The sequence below is a fragment of the Dryobates pubescens genome, chromosome 16 (genome assembly GCF_014839835.1).
Source record: "Dryobates pubescens isolate bDryPub1 chromosome 16, bDryPub1.pri, whole genome shotgun sequence".
Lineage (NCBI taxonomy): Eukaryota > Metazoa > Chordata > Aves > Piciformes > Picidae > Dryobates > Dryobates pubescens.
Genome location: NC_071627.1, coordinates 16,014,357 through 16,036,318, shown reverse-complemented (window position 1 = coordinate 16,036,318; position 21,962 = coordinate 16,014,357). Strand labels below are relative to the sequence as shown.

The window sequence follows — 21,962 nt, the reverse complement described above, 5'->3', positions numbered from 1 at the left end:
AGGAGGGAAATCCAACCACTATATACATTGGTCATTTTCACTGCACATTCAGTTACAAACACTTTGGAGGACTCAAAGTCTTTATGTGCTTTCTGTAATCCTGAGGATCTTGCTCTTAAGGGTACAAAGGGACAAAGTCACAGCTCATGAATTAAAACAGGTAATACAGAAGAAGAGTGCCTCTAACAAATAGCTGTTGTCTCACCCTGTTTGGAAGAGTTGGTAAGACTACTGTCTTTGATAGAGTTACAAAAGTAAATGATGCTCTGCTTCTTCCACCACCCTAGGATCTCTGGATATTAGACCTGAATGAGATGATTCTGCGTTTCCACAAGAGATATGGGTAGAACTCCAAAACACCCAAAAAAGGAATCAATTCTGCAGCACAGGCATATTATACACTAGACAAGCAAGTGGATAACATTTTACAACGTTGATTTCTCTAGGGAAGTTTACTCTGTTTCTTAGTTTATGCTCAATCTGTATTTCCCACTCTAGCTGGATGGAATGCGAAGGATTAAGTCCATCTTGCAAAGAGTTAAGTTGGAAGATACAGCCTGATTTGGATGAGCACAGAATGTACCAATGCCAGCCAGCAGGATCACAGATGTATTCCCACAGATAACCTCATACCACCTCAATTCTGTTTGTTGCACGATCAGCAGGAAACTGGAGAAGTAGGGCAAAATTTTTGCCAAGAGCAACTATAGAAGTAGATCAAAGTCTCTGCCTCAACTGATAAGAAAGTTTCAGGAGACAACAGAAGCCTGTCAGCTTGCGTACAACAGCTAGCTGCCTGGGATTTAATACGTGAAGACTGTCGCTGTGGAAAACTATGGACTGATTCTATGGCCAGAATCCTGAGCTATGATTCATATTCAGCAATTTCCTGCTAAGAACTGGCATATGTTTTCATTTCTCTTCAATTCATCTTCTCTTCAAGAGTCAGGAGTACTACATTTAACACCACAAGATAAGCCCATGCTTCTCCAAGACACAGCTTGTTGATTACAAAATTCCACTTGTAATTGCAAGGGATGGGAACACGAGTGCCCTCAGTACACGTTTGGAAAGATTCTGAAGCAAAACTGCAAGGCACAGAGTCTGGCTGAAGCAGTAACAGAGCTTCTCCACATGTATTCATCGACACTGCAGGAACCCTACAGGAAGGCAAGCAGAGAGCCCTGTGCAGAGGCCATGGTATTTCACTAGGGTGAATTCTTTGACAGAGTTTTAAAGGACAAAACTAAACTCCCTTTCTGCATCTGAACTCAAGCACGTACATTTAGCCCTTTTTAATATCAAGTTTAGAAGTAATTCCACCATTTAAACAAGCGCCACAGGGAAACATCTTAGTAATGTTACATGTTTGCCAAGTATGTCTGAATAATGCCAACATAAGAGGTGCTTTTGCAAGGTCTACATTCTCCAGGAAAAAAAAAAAAAAGAAAAGAAAAAAAAAAGGGGAAAAAAAAAAGGAAAAAAAAAAGAAAATAAAAGAAAAAAAAAAGGAAAAAAAAAAGAAAATAAGAAAAGAAAAAAAGAAAAGAAAAAAAAAAGAGAAGAAAAAAAAAGAAACAACAACTAAACCAAAACAAAAATAAAAGCACATGAATTTGGGGTTGAGGTTGGAATAGGAGACAGTTCAGACCTGGTTTAATCCTGAGAAAGATGGGTCCTGAGAAGTACTAACAGTCATGCTTCTTTTCCTCTTCCCCACTGGAGATTCTAAACACTGAACAAACAATAGAGGGTGGCAGTGCATCAAACAGTATTGCTTACATTGCAACAACGGCTGGCGCAGACAGGCAACACCGAGGCGTTCGAGAAAGAACAGGGTAGCCAAATGCCATCCTTCTTCCACCAAGCACTGTACTTTTCAAAAAAGCTAGGTATGTTCTTTTTGCCTTTTTTTTTTCTTTTTATTTTTATTTTTTTTTTAATTACTTGTTTTCCAAGGAGAAAATTTGAAAGATCTGAGAAGATAAATTTCAACTTTTGAGCCGCTCCAAAATGGCACTGCCTTGACCAGGGATAGCAATGGTGACATTTGGCTCTATTAAAAAAGGAAATTGAAGTTTTGCTTACAGAAGCATCCTTTGGCTCCACAAACTGCCCTTGCCCCAAAAGACATTTAGAAAAAGTAAATCTTCAGTAAGGAAGAGGTAGAAGGCATTTAGTCACCTTAAAGTTTACTTTCATAAGCATGCAGGGCTTATTTCTAGCAGAGATGGAAATTTTCTCTTTTAAGGTGGGAGCAAAATTTCTCCCAATCACCAAATTAAAATTTGAAAAAAATAATTGATTTTTCTTTTTTTTCTTTTTTTTTTTTTTTTTTAGAAAAATGTAACTGCCAGGAAGCTACTGGAACAAGATTACCATGCTGTTCTAGTCTTTATGGCTGATTCTCTTTCAACTCTACATAGTCATCTCTAAAAAACCCCAAACTACACTTAGGAAAAGAAATAAAGGACTGCATGGTGGCAACTGTTTCCTAGATAGGGCACTTGGTCCCCAGCTGAAACAACCCCTTCCTCATTTTGTTTGTGTATAAACCTATCAATCTGCACTTATGTCAAGAACTACCTCCCTCCCTATCTCTAAAGCCTTGCAACAGTAATGAAGCCCAAGCCCACAGACAGTGTTTACCACCGTATCTTTGGGTGGCTCCCTAACTAGTTTACTAATGGGGAAAAAACATAATGGTTTACAGGCAATTTTGGCTTTCATTTCAGCTGATGCAAATCTAATGTGTTCCTTCACTAAAGTAAGCACAGCAGCAATTTCTAGGCCATTAATCCACATCAAGATGAAACGGAGTGCAGCAATGCCAACCTCGCATGACTGTGCAAAGTATAGAAAAATGGCCCAAAAAGAACAATTGGAAACCAGAAACTAAAACTAGGAAAAAAAATAATATTTGAAGTTTTCAAGTTACACTCTAAGTCATGCCAGAAAATTAAGGAGCCTAATTGCTCGACACAGCAGGGAAAAAAATAGAGTTCTACAGAGTGAAAGTATGAAACTTGGGAACAAGCAAAGTTTAACAGCAACAAGATTACATAAAGACTGCCTTTCAGCTGGACTCACAAGCTTTTCCAACAATGGTTGGACCTAAACATTCAGTGCACTGCACCTCTTCAGACAAGAGCTGTTATCTCATGTTAATCAAGCTTTCCCCTTCTTATATTCACGGCCCTGAAGTTGGCATTCATACAGGCAAACAAAGGTAAACATTTTAAACACTAGTAGTGCCTAAAGAGATGAGACATTCTTGGACAGCATATAGAGAAGATAAGTGGGAATCTTGCTTCCAATAAACAGCTTTATCACATACATTTGTCCTGAAGTTAATTTCTATTAAGTAGCATGCTTAATGCACTGCCAATGCTGCCTGTCTGCCCGAGCTCGACATACAAATTGCAGGATTAAGTATATTTCACTTATGAGAACTAAAAATAAAAAGTTTTTTGCCTCTATAAGGTTTTCAACAGGAAACATGCACTCCTCACTAGGTTTACCCATCCAAACAAGTGCAACAACCTCAGTCCACCCCCTGCCCTGCTTCCCCCCAAAAAACAGAGAGCAGGTTGTTGTATAATATATTCAGGTACTCTGCAACTCAGCAGTTTTCAATCAATATATTTGCATAATTTTATTTCTATAAAGGCAACTGATCTACATGTTAGCTATTAGTTGTATCCACATTTCTGATGGCTGAAGAGTTGTCTTCACCAGTCTGTCACTGCAAAATTTAATGCCCTGATGACTGGTAGGTCAGGAGCTCCCACGTTGGCACAAATTCTTTTCATCCCGGGAAGCCAGCCCCAAAACCAGGTAAGATTTGACCTCATCATTGAGGAAGAAAAATGCTATTACAACAGTCATCTCAATAATGAAACTCCAGTACTGAGAAAAGGAGCCAAGTACTGTCTAGGGTTAGTTTATCCTGCTGCAAGTCTAGAAATCATTTTGCAATCCAGTGCATCTCACAGGTTCAGAGACCCACCTGTGCATGCCACTGCATTTAGAAGCAGACATTGAGAAATCCAAGCTCTCACATCAAAGAACTATGGTTCAGCATCCAAAACATCAGTTTTAGCAATGAGCTTTAAAAAGGTTTTGCAGTGTGAATCAAGTACCATAGCCATTCCTTTTGGATCTTTTAAACAAAGAGCTTTAGACTAACCTTATTACAGTGACGCCCAATACCCATTAGGAAGTTATCTGGTTTAATGTCTCTGTGTATAAAATTCTTTGTGTGCACATATTCAATTCTACTGATCATCTGTAAAAGAAAAACACAAACACACAACAACATCCACAACAAAACAGTTAAGATTTCACAGTAATGCAATTCACCTAAATCTTCAATAAAAGCATGAATTTTTACTATTACTTTCCTCGTCAACTTAAGTTTCTTAAAGAAAACCAAGGGGTTATTTTATGCTGTTCAAATAAATCTTTATGTTAAAAGTCCATAATCCTGGTCAGGAAATGGCAAATTAAATACCTGAAACTATTTCCCAGGCATAAATGTTCATGTCCTAACTGTAACGTCCCACTAAAGAGTAGTTTTTCTTACTTCAAACGAAGGTTTTCTGCACCTACCACAAGGCAGATTTAAAGCTCATTTCCCTCCCCCTGTAGCAGTTACTCATGTATCTGGGCATTCATCATCAAGTGTCACTTTTCCAGGTAATAGTCTTCATGGAGCATGTTACAACTTGATTCTGGCCTGCAATGTCCTAGCTAGGCTACCATGATCCAGGAGTAACAGTCATCAGTGAAGACAGAAGAACTCTGGCACATCTGTACTAGCATACAGTCATGCAATTTCCTGTGTGTGAGATCACAGCAGACATTTCTGTGGTAGAGCTTTCCAGCTACTAAAACACTTTTTACAGTCTTTAGCAAGTTGAATTGTTACAACATCATACTCTTGACAGCTGTCCTACTGGACAATGTCCTGAAAGCCAGTTCTGTGCACTGATATCACACATCCCGTCTGTGTTTTCCCAGATGACAACCAATCAGCGTTTATAATCCAAAGGAATACTGCACAAACCCCATGCAGATTCCCTGGAGATGCTGTAACATCCAGGCTCTAGCTAACTGGGCAGGCAAATGGCTCTCTAAAGCAAGCGTACCACTCACTTAAGGCAGCTGAGAATAGGGACTGCTGACCTTGTCTGCACACAAATGCCGAGTGCTTCCTTGGCCAAGAGCCTGGGATTCTACAAGCATCTGGCCAAGTGACAACTTGGTACTAACATCAATTACGTAATATTAAATGAAATTTAAGCTACCATTGAAAATTCAACTTGAGAAACCCTTTCAAGTAGCTGAAGACAGCACAACCCAAGCCATTTATTAAATTGCAAGGAAAAAACAACACAGCTGGTCATTTCAACTGCTGTGCCCATGACCACGTTGAAAAAAACATGAATTGCTAGAAAAAGAGTTAGCAGGCCTCAGCTTTAGAAGCTTTGATTAAATCTAAGGTAGAGTGGCATCTCCACTAACAGTGTTAAGAACTGTTTAAGCACTGCAACAAACAGAATTGTAGTTTCTAGGTCACAGACTGGTATTAGAAGTTACAGGAGGCTGTGAGCACAGTGATATTCACTAACAACAGCCTCACAGACTTACACATGGCTCACCTGTCACCACAGCTGTACAACATGCAACAGAAGCACCGTAACTGGAGAGTGCTTCTAATGCCACCCCCACAGCTGATATTGGGTGTGAATCCAGCCACATTAGTTTCAATACACTGAAGCTGCACTTGTTAGATTTGCAGCATCAAGGAATTGGTACTTGTGCTGTGTTTCACTATAGGTCTACGTTCATTTTCTATGCCACAGCACAGAGAAGCCACCATCACTTTGATCCTATGCAGGTCAAGTGTTCACTTAGCTATACACAACACTGAAACAGATGATTTAATCATGCTACACCAAGTATTTCAGAGGTTTCAAGTCCCTCTGGTAAGGTTTGTACATACCTGGTCTGCTAACATAAGTACTGTTTTCATCGTAAACCTGCGAGAACAGAAGTTGAAGAGGTCTTCAAGGCTGGGCCCAAGAAGATCCATAACTAGAACATTGTAGTCCTTTTCTTGGCCATACCACCTGAAACAAAGAAAATTACCCAGTGTTAGCAGGAATCCTAATGCTGCCCGGAATACCATTAGACCTCTTGGCTGAAGGCCACATTGCAGATTGCTGTTCAACATTGAAAAGTGACTTAGAAACAAGGCTAGTTGTATCTTATTTTTCCTGAAAACAAAGTCTGAGGACAAAACAGAATACACACATCAGTAAGTGTGTGTGCACATTTAATTGTCCCTCAAAAGGAAACACTCCTATTCTTTAACAGCAACTGAAATATCAAAATACCCAAAGCAAAATGCAGTAAAAGCAGAAGCCAACTCATGTCCACATACTGCAGTCTGTGCACAAAGTCTACAGGCAGGAAACCTTCCACTCCCACCACTTTCCTGTGTTTAGCTTCACAGAAACATTTTTACATGCTTCAGGTTTTGTTTTCAGGTATGACTTCTCTGCAACAGAGCAAAGCAGCTCATGAAGCTAATTCATTTGCTACCTCTTCATTCATTTAGTCATCCAAATTTAACTAATGGCAGTCAAGTTCTGTGTCCTACTAAGTAGAAGATTAAGGCTCTTTTATCAGGTTTTAACATCATAAAAGGGAAAACCCCTAAGTCTCAAAGCAAAAATACAAATGCAGCAAAATATTGCCTGCAGCCAAAGAGCGATACCCACCCCCAAGTGTCAGATATACCAATCTAGGGCAAAAAAATAAATGTCAGTGCTGGGAGGAACAAGCAGAAAGCCCTCCCATGTACATTTTCCTTTTAATCCTTGTCTAGTATTTCACAGTTATTTCACCAAGATGGAGTCACTTCTTCACTTCTGCAAATCTTGGCTGTGAATTTACATACTTTAAAGGGGCACTGAAAGACAGAACCTGAATATTCTCTACTGTCCTTTCGCGCATTCCAGATACCTACAGTTAAGTAAGAGGTGTGTGTGGAAAAACCTCATGGACCTGTGCCGAGTACCAGTATATCACTGAAGATTAAACACCTTATGGATCAGAAGGTTGTATTTTGCTTCTGCTAGGCACCCAGTCCTTATGACAAGGGCCTAGTACCTGCAGTCAGTGGATAAGGCAGTGACCAGCTCCCTCTCAGAGCAATCTTGAAGTTTCCAAGAACAGTGCTACAGACAAGATACAACAAGAACATACCTCGTAAGAGGAAGCAGATTAAAAATAAAGGAATAATCAAGATTCAGCTCAAACAGTAGTAGTGGGGACTTGAAGATCTGTATAGACATTTTATTTCCACTTTAGGCAATGAATCCAGGAGGCTAATGCCTAGTTGTCTGGAAAATCATTACCCCTGATAAAACCGATAAATGCCTTGGTACTCACAGGATTCCAAGCTCAGCCAGAGTAGTAAAGTAAAATGTTTACTAAATTGCAGAGAAAAGATTCTATATTTGGATTTGTTTCAGGAATGACTGGCCTGTGCTGTCCTACTGCCTGCATTACAATCATGCACTTTGTAATGCACTGTTATAAACTTCACTGAAGTTACACAAGCTGTGGATCATACCCATTGTTTTTACAGGTCAGCCTAGGACCTTTATTCATGCCCTACATAAGAGGGGATGCAGAGAACACGTATGTTGAAAGCAGTCTTTCAAATGGAAGAAAACTATTGACATTTCAATGTTTATGATCATACCAGTACTGTAAGTACTATTTACCAGCTTTCCCTTCTAAAAATTCATTCAATAGATACTGTACTGTACATATATAATGTACAATAAAAACCACCCCAACGTACAAGTGACTCAACCAGGAAAGCATGCTGATTGTATTATTTGATAAAGTCTGTCCTTTATGTAAAGGTTAATACTCACACAGCAACCTGGCACCAAGCCATGAAACGTAGGCATTTTGAAAAGACCTGCCTAGCTAGGCCCTTTTAAGGAGTGATCAGAAGCTAGTTCCAAGCTCAAGAGCAAGCAAGAAGAGTGTTTAAAAAATGCAATGCAGAGATGAGGAGTCAAAACGAGACGTTGAGCAAAGTTCTTAATCAACAACAAACCAGCCTCAGTTCAAGAATTACTGACTATGCCTGTAAAGCTACTTCTTGGTTCCTATCAAAGTCACCCATGCAAACCACTGACTAGGTTTGACAAGGTTCTATAAACAACTCCAGAGGTCACAGTCGAAAATGAAACATTATGGTCATCCAGTGTAATGAAAACTGAACCAAATTACCTGCCTAGTTATTCTGTCACATGAAATTTAGGTTTGCTGGGCGAAAGTCTAAAGAATGAGCTGAATCGAAGCACTCTAAGGAGTAAATCAAGGCCTAGACAAAATATGATTTTCTTCAAGAAACAGAAGTCCAATTGAGATGTTGAGTGTGATTGTTCGGTACAGTAACGGTTCAGTGCCCAAGAGAACGCGTTGTAAGGGAAGGGATCAAAGATCAGTCTTCAGCAGAGCTAAGGAAATTTAGTTACAGCACTGCAGAAAAAGTGAAGCTGATGAAAAGAAGCCTACCCTGGGAGCTACATTTAAAAACACATTTGGCTCCTCTCTCTCTCTCTCCTTAGTAAGTGCAGTACTTCAGGTTGATTGCACAACCTCCATTTGGCCTATTTCTACATACATACAAGGAGATTTTAATCTCCTGATCATTTTGTACTGGTGGAAAGCAGAATCAACTCTGCAAGACAAAGAAATAAGAAGAGACCTCTTAACATTTCATTCTCTTCTTTATCTACCTGCCTGTAACTCCTCCCAGATGACTGCTGCATCATTTAATTTCAGTACTGGCAACTGAAACTTCTGCTAAGGTACTGGAGTACTTTGTGCTTTATTTACTTTGCTAACACTCCAAGTAAGTTTTCATTTCCCCTGGAAGATTTCCAGGGAAAATGAGATTAAGAAGTAAGGCTACATCATGTCCATTCAAAGTCTAGTAGCTGCTACTATTGGCAGCTCTGAGTAAAAACGTTAGAAGGCTTGGCTCTTCTTAGAAAACCTTGGATATTATGGTAAATAAGAGCATGGGCAAGTCCTCTTTACTCCCATCTTCACATCACCAACATAAGATGGCATATATATACACCTTCTGGATGAACACAATTTTTGAGCACTTTGGCATGTAAGTTCTAACAGTACTGGGCTAAAGTACAAAACAATATGGCAAGAAACCAAGCACAATTCTGGGGGAGGAGGGGAAATTCAAGAAGAGTACCAATGTCTCAAAGAGATCATCCAAAGTTCTAATGTTGCATCAGCAACAGAACTTGAACTACTATTATGGAGCAATGATCCATACAAAGCCCTGGGCAACTATTATATCTGGCACTAGGACCTCAAAATACAAGTAACCTATATGTCTGTCAGCTCCATGGACTTTTCCTGGCTAAAGTACACTTGTGAGTCCTCTCTCCCATACTAAAGTCAAGGAGACAACAGCAGCAAGACATTTTAAATAGGAAGAGTTTTGGAGAGGAGTGGAAAGTGGAGCAAAGATTTAACTACTTGATGGTTCACTTCAGATGGGTAATGACCCTGCATAGTTACATACTGTCTGTTATTTCCAGACATAAAGCTAAATTACTAGACTAGGAAAACTAATGCCTTCCCTGAATGGTTTCTGTCCCATTGACACACATATCCCAAATAGAGAATGTAGTCTGTAGCATAGGTCCATTTACACTTATGCCAAAAAAGCCCCACACAAAGTATGATTATCAGCTTTCCCAAAGAACAGCATGAACAGGATGAATTTATTGAAGACAACAGAAATTATTAGAAGGACACTATTCTTATGAAGAGCTATGATTTATCCTTGAACTGGCAGCACAATGCTAACACCTGACAGAGCTGTTGAGAACCCTAGTCCCCATGTGAGCTGGAAGGCCTGCCCAAGCTCACACACGTACAAAAATGCTTTGTCACTCTACCTCATCTCATGTGTTTAAAGCTACAGATCACATTACTGCAGATCGGTCAGAATACAGGAAGTATCCTTTATAAAGTTCTCCATCAAAGCACAGTTAAACAGTGACTTCAATGACTCATCTAATGTGAAAGATCAAGACTTGCCAATCAACTTTCCAAATCATGTTCAGCAGCTTGCTACATTGTCCCAGTATAGGCACACAGCTCATTTTTCCAGTGTCTTGGGTGTCAGTATTTGTAGCTCTATGGTGAACAATGAAATCACGTAACACAGCGGTTCCATGCCCGATCACATGATAGGCGCATGTTTGCTTGAACTCATGTGGGGTGTTCTTTCAAATTCCCTTGACTAGCCTTTGAGAGAAACCAGTGAAGAACTGATGCACAAGCCCCTGAGTTCAGAACTACATCTTTCAAAAATGGTATGATGCCACTTTCAGCCACCATCTATTTCATAATCAGTGTCTGTGACAAAATAAATGTTTGAGAAAATGTCTGTTGATAGCTTGATTTGTTGCCTCTTTTTTTTGGTGGGTTTTTGGGCTGGTTTTGTTTCTTGGTTGGTCTTTTTGTTGTTGGGGGTTTTTTTTGTTTGTTTTATTTGTTGGCTGATCTGGGTTTTTTAACTGAAGAAACATTTGGTTATTATAATATTCTCTTCAGATCTGGTGTATCTGCCTATAAATACACCTTAATGCCTAATATACCTTATTGCTGTCTACAACTACCTGAAGGGAGGCTGTAGCCAGGAGGATGCTGGTCTCTTCGCCCAGGCAACCAGCACCAGAACAAGAGGACACAGTCTCAAGCTGCACCAGGGGAGGTTTAGGCTGGATGTTAGGAAAAAGTTCTTCACAGAAAGAGTGATTGGCCATTGGAATGGGCTGACCAGGGAAGTGATGGAGTCACCAGCACTGGAGGTATTTAGGAAGAGACTGGATGGGGTGCTTGCTGCCATGGTTTAGTTGATTAGTGTTGGGTGACAGGTTGGACTTGATGATCTCAAAGGCCTCTTCCAACCTGGTTAATTCTATTCTACCATCAGGCTAAAAGGGTCAAACTGCGTTAGGTTAACTAGCAAAGGGGTGGGCAACAGGCTAACAAAATTCAGACACAAGCCATGAAATCATAGGCCATTTCAGAGTCTTGTACCTCTTAGACAATTTTAGTAGAAAACCAGTAATTTTATCCATTACACTGGCACTTGTAATTACAACAACAAGGTAACAAAACCAGAGCGATTATCAAAGCTGTGCAAGCTAGACACATGAGTAAAAGGATTTGGAAAAGTCACATTAAAAAATCTGGAGTTCAGATTAAGATAAACTAAATTACTGGGTAACTGGAGAACTGTTTATCACTGATACAGAAGTCCCAAATTCCATGCATTCTGAAACCACAAAGACAGTAAAGGCATTGTCACTGTTAGAATAATAGCAAGTCATTTTGTCTACAGCTTATCATACACAAAACCAGAACATCAGCTCAGTCTCACAAGAAACTGTTCCTACTACCACAGCAACTGTAACAAAGAGTATTTTTTACCAGCTTCATAAAAGTTCTCCTCCATCAGCACCTGCTTTGCCAGGTAACCTATCCTACACAAAAGGCTTCTGCCCATTTGAACACAAACTGCTCAAGTGGAGGTTGTGGCAAACCAGAATTAAGAAGAGAACTGCAGGTGACCACGCTTTCATGAGCCCAAAAAAAGAAAGTGTCTCCTGGTGTCTCACTGCAAGGAAATGCAATGCTTCTGTGATGAGACTTGAATAGCTCATCTTCAGACTTCCAGAAACCTTTATAGCTACATTAACACCAATAACAAACAAACAACAAAGAGATTTGGACTTCATCAATATTACATAAACTTCTCCACTTTGATAATTCACAATGTGACCCTAAGACTATTCTGTGTAGCTCTATGCAACTGGTTTCCCAGCACCTGGGATTTCAAGCATCAAGTGGAAGAATTCATATGACAAAAAAGGAGATTGTTGGAAGAATTAAGGTGGCTAAAAAATACTAACAAAAGTGTATTGTGAACAAGCAAGCTGGAAAGCACTTATTGCTAGAACTCCCTGAAATCATCTTATTAGCAAGTTTGACAAGTCAGCAGGTACATGAAGGTGAATATGCAAGTCTGCAAGGCCTCATGAACACAAAAGGATTCAGACATCCTACAGAAAACCAAATGACACTGAACTGATGAACACTCTGGAACTGTATTTCATTTCTGCAAGCACTAAGTCATTTACACAAGTCTCTGAACTAGGCATTAGTCAGATGATGTGACTAAAGAGAAAGCAGAGACCTCCCTATAATCATATAGCTCTAACATTAGGCATCACTGAAAAATAGTAAGTCATCCTAAGCAGTAAAAGTTTTCTACACAGAAATTGTGAAGCAATTGGTATCAATGCTAAAGGCAGTGACATGCAAGCCCAGTCACCAACATTCAGGAAAGGAAATCCAAATTGGAACAAGGACAGAAAAGAGACTTCAAGAAAGATGGGGAGGTGGTGACCTCTGTAATCATGTATTCCAACAGCTCAGCAAGGCAGCTACAGAGTTATGCAACTATTCTTTATAGAAACATGAGGACTGCAATAAGAAGGTTACTAACAAAACAGAAAAAAAAAAAAGAAAAATAAGTAAATAGGAGCTGACTGCCTGTGGCTACAGGCATTTATCTTTGGGCACAGCAGCTTGCTTTCTGTTCAACAACAGAATCATGAGCACAGCCCTGCTAGACTAGAAAGTTTTAACATTACACCTGATTGATTCACAGAGAGAATAGCACATAATCCAGAACAGGTGCTGGATTTGGACCAAAGTGGTCCCTTCTGGTCCCACATTCCAGACATCCCAGGACAGAGATCTCCTGACAAATAATGATGTTTCAGACAAATTGGGAAGTCGAGTCTGCCTGCAAAAATACACTCATTTGTGTTCTAATAGATTCTGAAGCAATACACAAGAAAGGTAAACTACCATCATAAGATTAACGTCTAAATTGGCATTTTGTATTTCAAGTTTATCTCCCCTAAAGCTGGAAAAGCACGTTTTACCTGTTAGCCAGCTAGGAGAAATGTAAATGAAGTTAACACAATATGGCATGACTGAAATACTGAAGTGGAATATTTAGCAGATGTCATCTAACAGTTGCCATGGTGAGTATGAATTAGGCCACCAAAGCACTAAATAAAGAAACAGCAACGAGCACCCTACACTATGAAGTTAGATAGACTCTATAAATAACATTCTGTATCATTTTTTTGTAGTTATGAGAGAAATACAAACACATGAAGTATGCCAGTGCAACTCATCTCCTACACAGTAAGGCCATTTCAGCTGCTTAGTGTCACGCCGCATACGTACTTCCATGTAGCTGACTTGCTGTTTGTTGGAATACGTTACACCTGGTAGGGCATGAGGAGAACCTAAGTCAAGTTTCTTCCACAGAAGTCAGAGGGTAAGCCATTAATCCACATTAAGCACAGGAAACACCACTGAGGAAAAGTGTTTCAGTAGTAGCTCTGTCGTCGCCTGTTCCAAACAAGAGTAGCATTGAACTAAAGCTTCCTACTTTTGCAGCTGCTCTGCAATGGCTGAACCAAAGCAAGGAGAAACAAAAAGAAAGGAGGAAAAAAAAAAACCCAACCCAAAACACAACAAAATGAAAAATGGACCACTTGTTTTCAAACTGTGGTCTCTCTAGGATGTTTCTAAGGAATCCACAGAGACCAGTTAAGGCAGAAGTTTGAACTGCTATAAAGCATGAAGGAGATTGTTTAAAGGCATTCTTCTCTTAGCAGAAAAATTGCATGTATTAAAATATTAGCTTTCAATTTTACTTTGAGCTACCAGAACAAGAGCCTTCCTCTTTATCTAGATACTAGAGTGGTTCTGCCCTTCAGTTTGCAGCCTTAAGTAGTAACAGAACCTTCCTCCCCAATGCTTTCAGGGCTAGAAGAAAGTGTCAGTTTTACCCATGAAAAGAAGAGAGGAAAAAACTTTTCAGACCATATTTGACTGACTGCCAGTTTTGAGATTATTTGGGGTTTTTTGAGGGGGAAGCATCAAGAGGTTTGGTTTTTTTGCCTCTGGGTTTGGTGGGTATTTTTCTGGTGGTGGTTTTGGGTTGGGTTTTTCTTTTTGGGGCATGTGTGATTTCATTTTTCTTTAATGCTCTGGGAAGCTATTGGGGAAACAGTTCAAAATGAAGGTTTTTGAGAGGTGTAGTTACAGATTTTTAAGTACTGTTACAGAGATCTAAATTTGAAGTGCTCAGGGAAAAGTCCACTGTAAGAACAGCCCTAAGATTACCACACTTGACCATGTTTTTCCATTACATGTACTGCTTAGTGAAGATGAATACTGGCAGAGTCTGTTATTAACAGATTATCCAAAAACATGGCAGTAAGCAACCAGAAGAACAAAGACAGTGGATCATAAGGTGTTAGGGGTTGGAAGGGACCTCTGAAGATCGTAAGAGTCCAACCCCCTTGCCAGAGCAGGACCATAGAATCTAGCACAGGTTACACAGGAACACATCCAGACAGGTCTTTAAAGTCTCCAGAGAGAGAGACTCCACAACCTCTTTGGGGAGCCTGTTCCAGTGCTCTGTGACCCTCACAGTGAAGAAGTTCCTCCTGCTGTTGAGGTGGAACCTCTTGTGCTGTAGTTTATATGCATTACCCCTTGTCCTATCCCAGAGTGTAACTGAACAGAGCCTGTCCCCTCCTTCCTGACCCGCAGCCCTCATACACTTAGAAACATTTATTAAATCCCCACTCAGTCTTCTCTTCTCCAGACTAAAAAGCCCCAGGGCTCTCAGCCTCTCTTCACAGGGCACATGCTACAGCCCCTTCATCATCCTGGTGTTTTCTGCTGGTATCCAGGGGGAAAATTCACTCTTGGAGAATTTGTTGTTGTTGATAAAACTTGTTATTTTGATCTGAAAAGCAGAGATTTTCCCACCCAGCAAAATGATACTTATGGAAAGGCTTATTGTAATAGCCACCATTGTGCTTTTTTTTATGAAGCACTGATGGGTTTGTTCATTTTGCATGGAGGCAAAGCAAACCAGGAACTGCATTATGGAAGAGTTATGGAAAATGAAGTTATTTTCAAATCCCCTTTGTTCACCACCACCTCCCCTTTCCCACCATATCTGCCCCTTTCCCACCCCACCTGCCTCATTTTCTCCCTTTTTCCCCCCTCAAACCCCAGGGCACCTGGACTCTGTTGGAGTCTACTCCCACCCCAGGTGTGGCCACTTTGCCCTCCCCACCCACTCCCCTTTTTAACCCCCCCCCAGGAAAGGCAGAAGCCCCAAACAGAGCCTGTCGGGGCTGAGGGATCCTCCTCTCATCTCTGGTGAGTGCCCCTGGTGCACACTGGGTGATGGTGGTGGTGACAACAAAGGCCGGGGGGCCTGGTGGCCCCCTGGTTAGGTAGGAAGAGCATTGATGGTCATTCCAATATCATCCACGGGTGCTAGCTGGGCCTCCTTACTGGGGCTGAGCTCCTCTGTGTGGTATCTTGGCTGGTTGAGGGCCTTGCCCCAGGCTCTGGGATAGGTGCAAAAATGGTGGTGGTGGAATAGGAGCTGTTTAGGCAGAGTGGAGGATGGTGTAGAGAGAGCAGGAGCTGCTTTGGTAAGATGATTGGGGTGGTAGTGGGGGGAACAGGAGATCAAGTTTCTCAGAGCCTTGTCAAGCCTTGCCTTGAATATCTCCAGGGATGGGGCCCCCACTACTTCCCTGGGCAACCTGTTGCAGTGTTCCAGCACCCTCATGGTAAAGCACTAGGCTGAGAAGTGGGAAACCTTTGCAACCTTCCTTCTGGAGCAGCTTTCTTAAAAATTGGAGTTTTCCCTCAACACCACTTCAACCCAGCCACACTTGTGTGGAGCTGATGTACAGTTCCCAAAGCTTCTCCCTCTCTGGTTGTCCATAATTGCTCTTACCTTGGAGGAGTAGGTTGACCTCTTTTGGCCAGAAGCTTCACAATATCCTTCACTATTTAGGAGCTTGCACAGGGATATGTGGGTGGCAATACTGAATTTCTCAACACAAAAATATTTTGCAAGAACTTACTGCACTGAAAAGTTCAGAAGTGTTGGGATTTATAGATTTACTTCTTCGAAAGAGAACGTTGCAAAAACCAAACCAAAAAACCCATGCCAAGCTTTTGGGTTTTAAGTCTACAAATGACTAAACTTAAGTATCACCTTGCTGTACAGTATCTCTTCAGTGTTGCCCACACAAGGACACATGTAGCATCTGTTTCAACATTCACTAGGTTCTCCCTGCTCCTAACTGCAACATTTCACCTAATACATCACCAAGAGCCACAGCTGGTTCTAAGTACAGCTGCTTTCCATTTGAAACTGCTGATAAGGAAAACAAGCTAACCCATAGTAGTATCAGGAGAAAAAAAAATAAAAATCTGAAGCTCACTTTTCTTTCAGAATTATGCCTGAAAGAGTACCTAAAGGCCACCTGAAAGGACACTAACAAAAGCTGATAAATACCATAAATCAAAAGTGGTTGTTGCAGGTAATTCAAACGATTGCTTTTGTCAAGCATGCTTTAGCAGTTACAACATGAACAAAACAACACTCAAAATCACCACACACTCTGCTGCACTCCTCCAAGCCAGAACCAAGAAATCCAGAATAAAGGCAGATAGTCCAAACTAACAGGATCAGTGTCCAGTTAACAAGATTACAGATAAAAAATGCTTTGCCACTGAAAAAGAGAGGGGGGGAGGAAGCGACAGCTGATGGCTGAGAACAATGAGAATAAGCCCAGCAGAATACTGCAGACTTTGCATTGTGTCCTAAAGGCAGATCAGATTGTTAGAATGTTAAGCTTGGTTCAAGAGCCTTTGGGGAAAAATTAAGGTACCAATTAACTGAAATCTGTACATCAAGAACAAACCACAGCTTAGAAATACAAGGTTTTGTGAGATGCCAGTAAGAGTTCAGAAACTTTGCTGCTCTTCCAGAAAAGAGTAAGCAGTGAAATCAATGATTTGCAAGTCTAAACTGGTTTGGAATATTTAGAGAATAAAGACACCCCAGTTTAAATTTTTTCTTATTTTCTGTGCAGGCTGCCAAGGCCCCTGTTCACTCACCCTCCATGCCAAGTGAAGGTTCACAGCTGACCCCACAGAAGGAATACTAAAAGAAAAGGTCTAACTCCAAAACTGAGATTCTGTTCTTTATAGTTTTCTTGCACTCAGCCAGAAAGGCAATCAAATCAGTCTTACAGGCTATCAAGAAAATTCTGCTTGGCTCCAGATAATTTCAGTGACACTCCAGATGTGCTACCTTATTGTAGAGTCTGCAATCACATTGCAAGGGCAGAATTGAGCTTTAAGAATAGGTGCTCAAAGTGAGTAAGTAATGCATAACTAATTTATTAGTCCAGTTTTGTGAGTCAGAGAACCTCAGCACACCACTTCAGTATGGCAAACCACGTAACACAACTTTGAATAAGCTGATCTTGGCCACTGCATTACTTAGGCAGATGAAAAACAGAGAACAAGTCCCTCACTCTTAAGTGAGGAATGCCTGTTTCCCAGAATTGTAGCACTGGAGTGATGATGAGCCAAATTTATACAGCCTGGCAGTGAGAACAGCTTAGAATGATTCATTAATTCTCTATCTAATGCTGTTTGTGCTGTTGTTGTTTGAAGGTGTCACCTTACAGAATTTTTAACAAATACACTGCAAGACTTTCCTTCAACTTGATTCATCCTTTCTAAATATAGCAAGGCAGAGAACAGCTTGACAACTTGACAGCATACCATTATAAAACAATGGCAGAAGGTGTATTATCAATTACACATGCAAAGTGTCCTGAGCACAAAGTCATACATCCTCCCAACCTAGCTAATGCCAAAAGTGAATGAACTGACTCAAATCTCATGCAGTTATTTCACTTTGGTCTTACTCTTTGTAGTCATTCAAAGTCATACCCTTGTTAAGCACCTCAGTGATGTATGTCATTTGGCAGGCCAAATCCTTTCCCCTTAGATTCAATGTACCGTGGATTGTGCTTCTGCTAAACATACACCTTTTAGCATGGCTCAGTTGTGCTGGGTACCATGCTCAGCTTCCTCTTAGAGCTGATTAACATAAAAATACTCTTTTAGATTTCTCCAAGCATCACCAGATGTCATAAGGCAAGAAGACCACTAGTAATAGAAGCCTAGGCAAAGACCATGCCAAGCAGCATCTGGCACAAATTGATTGAAATTCAAAGTTGTTTCTGAAGAACAACAAAAAAAGGCCTTTCCAAAAACTCTCAAAACGGGTTTCTAGGGGGAAAAAAAAAAATCCTACAAAGATTAACAATGGGAGAACTTGAAAGTGAGAAAGTTTAAGACTTGCTGACATCAGATAGACCTCACACCTTCAGCACAGTGAATCAATTGTCTGTGAATCAGTTTGAGCTGTTTCAAATATAACTATTGCCTCAGCTGTCCCTTCTTATTCAGGTTCTTGTAATCTTGCATTATTTGGGGTGGGGTTAGGGGGGAGGAGGAAGTGTGTGACTGTGTTCAAGAAAGGTTGTAGCTCCCCTGTGGTGATGAGACATCTAAACCACAGTCACCAGTTACACAAAGTCAGATACAGGAATAAACACAGAGAAAGCTCAAATATGACTGCTGTAATTGAAGATACAAGCTTCAAGTTTCCCAGCGTGTGAGATTACTTCCAGTATTTCAGCTTCCAAAAAATGCTCTCAAAGGGTATTTTAACCATATCCAAGAACTTGTAATAGCAGCTCACTTCTGTTGCACCCAAACAATTTGAAATATGTGGCACTTAGGCCTTGTTAGAGCACCAAAGATTCATCTGCTTTTTTGGAACCAGTCAGAGAAGGGCTGCTTTTCCAGGTTGTGACAAAACACCTGGTATCTGCTTGCTTTGGCTCTTCTCCCAGTTATCCCTGGTTTACCATGTAACAACTACATCTCCCAAAATTCAATTTCTGTTACTTCAGCTGTGAAAGAAGGGCACTCAATTGAGGAGATGAAGGAAACTGTAGTCTAAAGCTTAAGCCTGTTGTCACATAAACAGCTGTTTCAGCTGTATTCTGTTTAATTCAGGTACTGTTATTCTATTCCTGCAAAAGGCTGTAGTGAATGAGGACAGATGGCCAAGACAACACTTTGTCCTCTGCTATAAAGCTCCAGTTCACATCCAGGGCTCCAGCCAGTTTTATGTGAGGGGGAAGCTATTAACCTCAGAAGTGCAGGTTTTATTTAGGTTTTGCTAAAATTAATACATGATCTAGAATATACCATCATTATAACCTCACAACAGGCCTACAGCCCACTAGTGATAAAGGTACAGATACAACTGAATCAGGGAAGGGTTGCCAGATCAAATGTAATCCACTGTTTGACCTAACATCTGTAGTGAAATCATTTCTGCACCTCACAGAATAAAACTACTTTATGCCATAGTGCAAACATGAGAAATACTAACTTTAAAACTACTTATTAACAAAGTTTTAAAAACCAGAACAACTTCTTGTACAAAGTCTTTGTGGAGGAAAACTTAAGTTTTACTTAATCGATTCTGATGCATAGATTCAGTAGCTGGGAACTAACCCAGCACAACACCTCAGTCCCCAGAGAAATAACTCCTCCTAGAGTCTGCTGCACCAGTTTTTCTTCCAGATCAGGAAATTATTAGACACCGCTGAAAGTTTCAGACAGAACATGAAACAAGGAAGCTGCATAATGAGCAGTTGGGAGGGATTAATGTTGGCACTTTAACTGTACGAAAATCCTAGTGACGCATCTGTTGTGGGCAACAGAGAGGGGCTGCTGCCATTTCACTCCTGGTCGAGGTTCTCTGCAGTCTCAAGACTTTCAGCACATAACTATGAAAGGAAAAGATACATGCCCGAGCACGTCCCTTGTCCCAACACGAGAAGGGGGAGGGTTAATCACGTCCATCCGCCATTTTCTGAGCGGAGGAGGAAGACATGTTGAAACAAAAAAAAGAGGGGGGGAAGGGGGGGTGAAAAAAAAAAGGCAAGCAAGCAACAAAAGAAAGCAGCCATTTCCAGTACCGGCCCCAAACTCTCAGCAGCAACATTGGCTCTCACCAAAACACTCACATTTTACCCTAATCGTGACAAAGGTTTCTCACAGCTCAGGATCTGCTGAAGATCTCACTTTCAAAGCACAGAATGTATGGATAAGAGGATACCGAACCAGCTGTAGCACTTGGAATGGAACATATTTTTTCTCCCCAACGACACAATCACTCCCCAGATAAATCCCTTTTTAACGGTGGTGTCCTACCTCATACTAAGGCTAAAGAAAAGTCGCTGTACCGGCATATGCAAGTGGTTCCTACCGTATATGTGGGATGCCAACTCCTCCCTGCAGAATCTTGTATAGTTTGCTTTCATACAGCAGCTGGGGATGTCTAGCCTTCTGAGACTCCAACTTCACAGCAACTTCCTACAGTGAGAGAGAACAAGGAGTCAGAGCAGAGTGTCCACCAAGCACAGCCTTGCCACCAAGGCTCAAGGGGCAGAGCACTTCAAAATACCCCACACATCCCTGCTGCGAATGCACTCGGGTATAGTTTTTGTAAAGCTCTCTGTGCTCAATGTCCTGCATTTTGTGGTATCTTCAAATGAAATCCGATCGTGATGATCTGTACATAAATATCCATCCCAGGTCACAGAATTGAGCTGAAGATGTAAAGTCTTTAGATCCGTGTAAGTGAGGAAGAACATACGTGGGTGTTTCTTCTTTACAGCTCAGTCATGAGGGGGAGGAAGAAAAAAAAACAAAAAAGGGAAGAAAAAAGAAGAAGAAACAGGGGATCTTCTTTGTTTCTATTACTGTTGATGAAAACGAGATAAAGTGTTCTCCAGCTGAGGGGGGGCACAGCTGACTGGCAGGAGAGGGACGACTCTGGCCGCTCAGAGAAGACAAAGTATGTTTTTCCATAATGGTGGCCTCCTCTCCCCATCATTCGCAAGCGAGCTGTGCAGCTGCTGGGTGGGGGCCCACGACCGTAGAGCTCTGCTATCGGAAAGGGCAATGCCTCCCTGCCAGCAGCGAAGGCCCTCCGGCGGAGGAAGCCACTCAACCCCGGGGTCCGCACCTTCACTTCCCCACCCCGCGGAGGGCGGCTAGGCCACCCTGGCTAGACAGGGCCGCCCTGGGCCTGGCAAGCAGCGATACCGGGATCAAAACCACGCTTCAAGTTGGCCTGGGTAAGGTTATCGCCGGTCTCTGGTTGCCCCCCCACCAAGATGCGAGAGGGACCGCGCCGGCGGGCCCACGGAGGTGAGGAAGTGCGAGCCGCCCTTACCTCCCCATTCGTGATGTTGATCGCCAAATAGATGTCCCCGAAGGAGCCCGACCCGATCTTCCGCACCAGCTTGTATTTGCCTCCAACGATGAACTCGGCCTTGGAACCGCTGCTACTCGCCATGGCGAGAGACGGCTGAGGGGCCCTCCCGACGCTGAAAAGCTCGGGGGAAAAAACTGGACTCTACCTCCGCCCTAAAACAGGGGATCGGGGCAGGGGAGGTAAAATAGGGGAGGGGAGGGGGGCAGAACAAGGAAGACTGCTCCCCGCTGCTCAGCTCCAGCCGGGCCCCTCCGGCGGGCGCCCCCCTCCGCGGATCTGTCCCGCTCCCCGGCCGGGCGGCTCTCGGGGCACTCCAGAAAGACAAGAGGCGACCTTCGAGGTGCTGTAAGGGTAGGGATCAGGAATGGGAGGAAAAGGGAAACGCGAAGCCGCTGGCTCCGCCGGGTCCCGGCCACCGCCGGTCCCTCACTCGGCCGCCGCCGCCGCCATCTTGTCTCTCAACCACTGCTATCGCGGACACAAAATGCCCCCAGTCTGCAGCCGCCGCTTCTTCACCGCGCGGGGCACGCTGGGAACG

At 42.0% G+C, this 21,962-nt stretch overlaps 1 protein-coding gene across 4 annotated transcripts in view; it reads right to left on the bottom strand.

Moving 5' to 3' along the window:
- Positions 1–21,962, bottom strand: part of CSNK1A1 (casein kinase 1 alpha 1) — a 36,400-nt gene extending 14,438 nt beyond the window's left edge. For 3 of the 4 annotated variants that reach the window (XM_009904726.2, XM_054168225.1, XM_054168224.1), the window contains exons 1-5: positions 21,383–21,962; positions 20,411–20,517; positions 6,008–6,134; positions 4,190–4,288; positions 1,652–1,735 (exon numbers count right to left, since the gene is read on the bottom strand). In XM_009904726.2, the coding sequence (XP_009903028.2) occupies positions 1,652–1,735; positions 4,190–4,288; positions 6,008–6,134; positions 20,411–20,517; positions 21,383–21,505 (540 nt within the window). In that variant the 5' untranslated portion in view covers positions 21,506–21,962. The remainder of the gene's footprint in view (positions 1–1,651; positions 1,736–4,189; positions 4,289–6,007; positions 6,135–20,410; positions 20,518–21,382) is intronic. The other variant, XM_054168226.1, reaches the window with a different exon arrangement.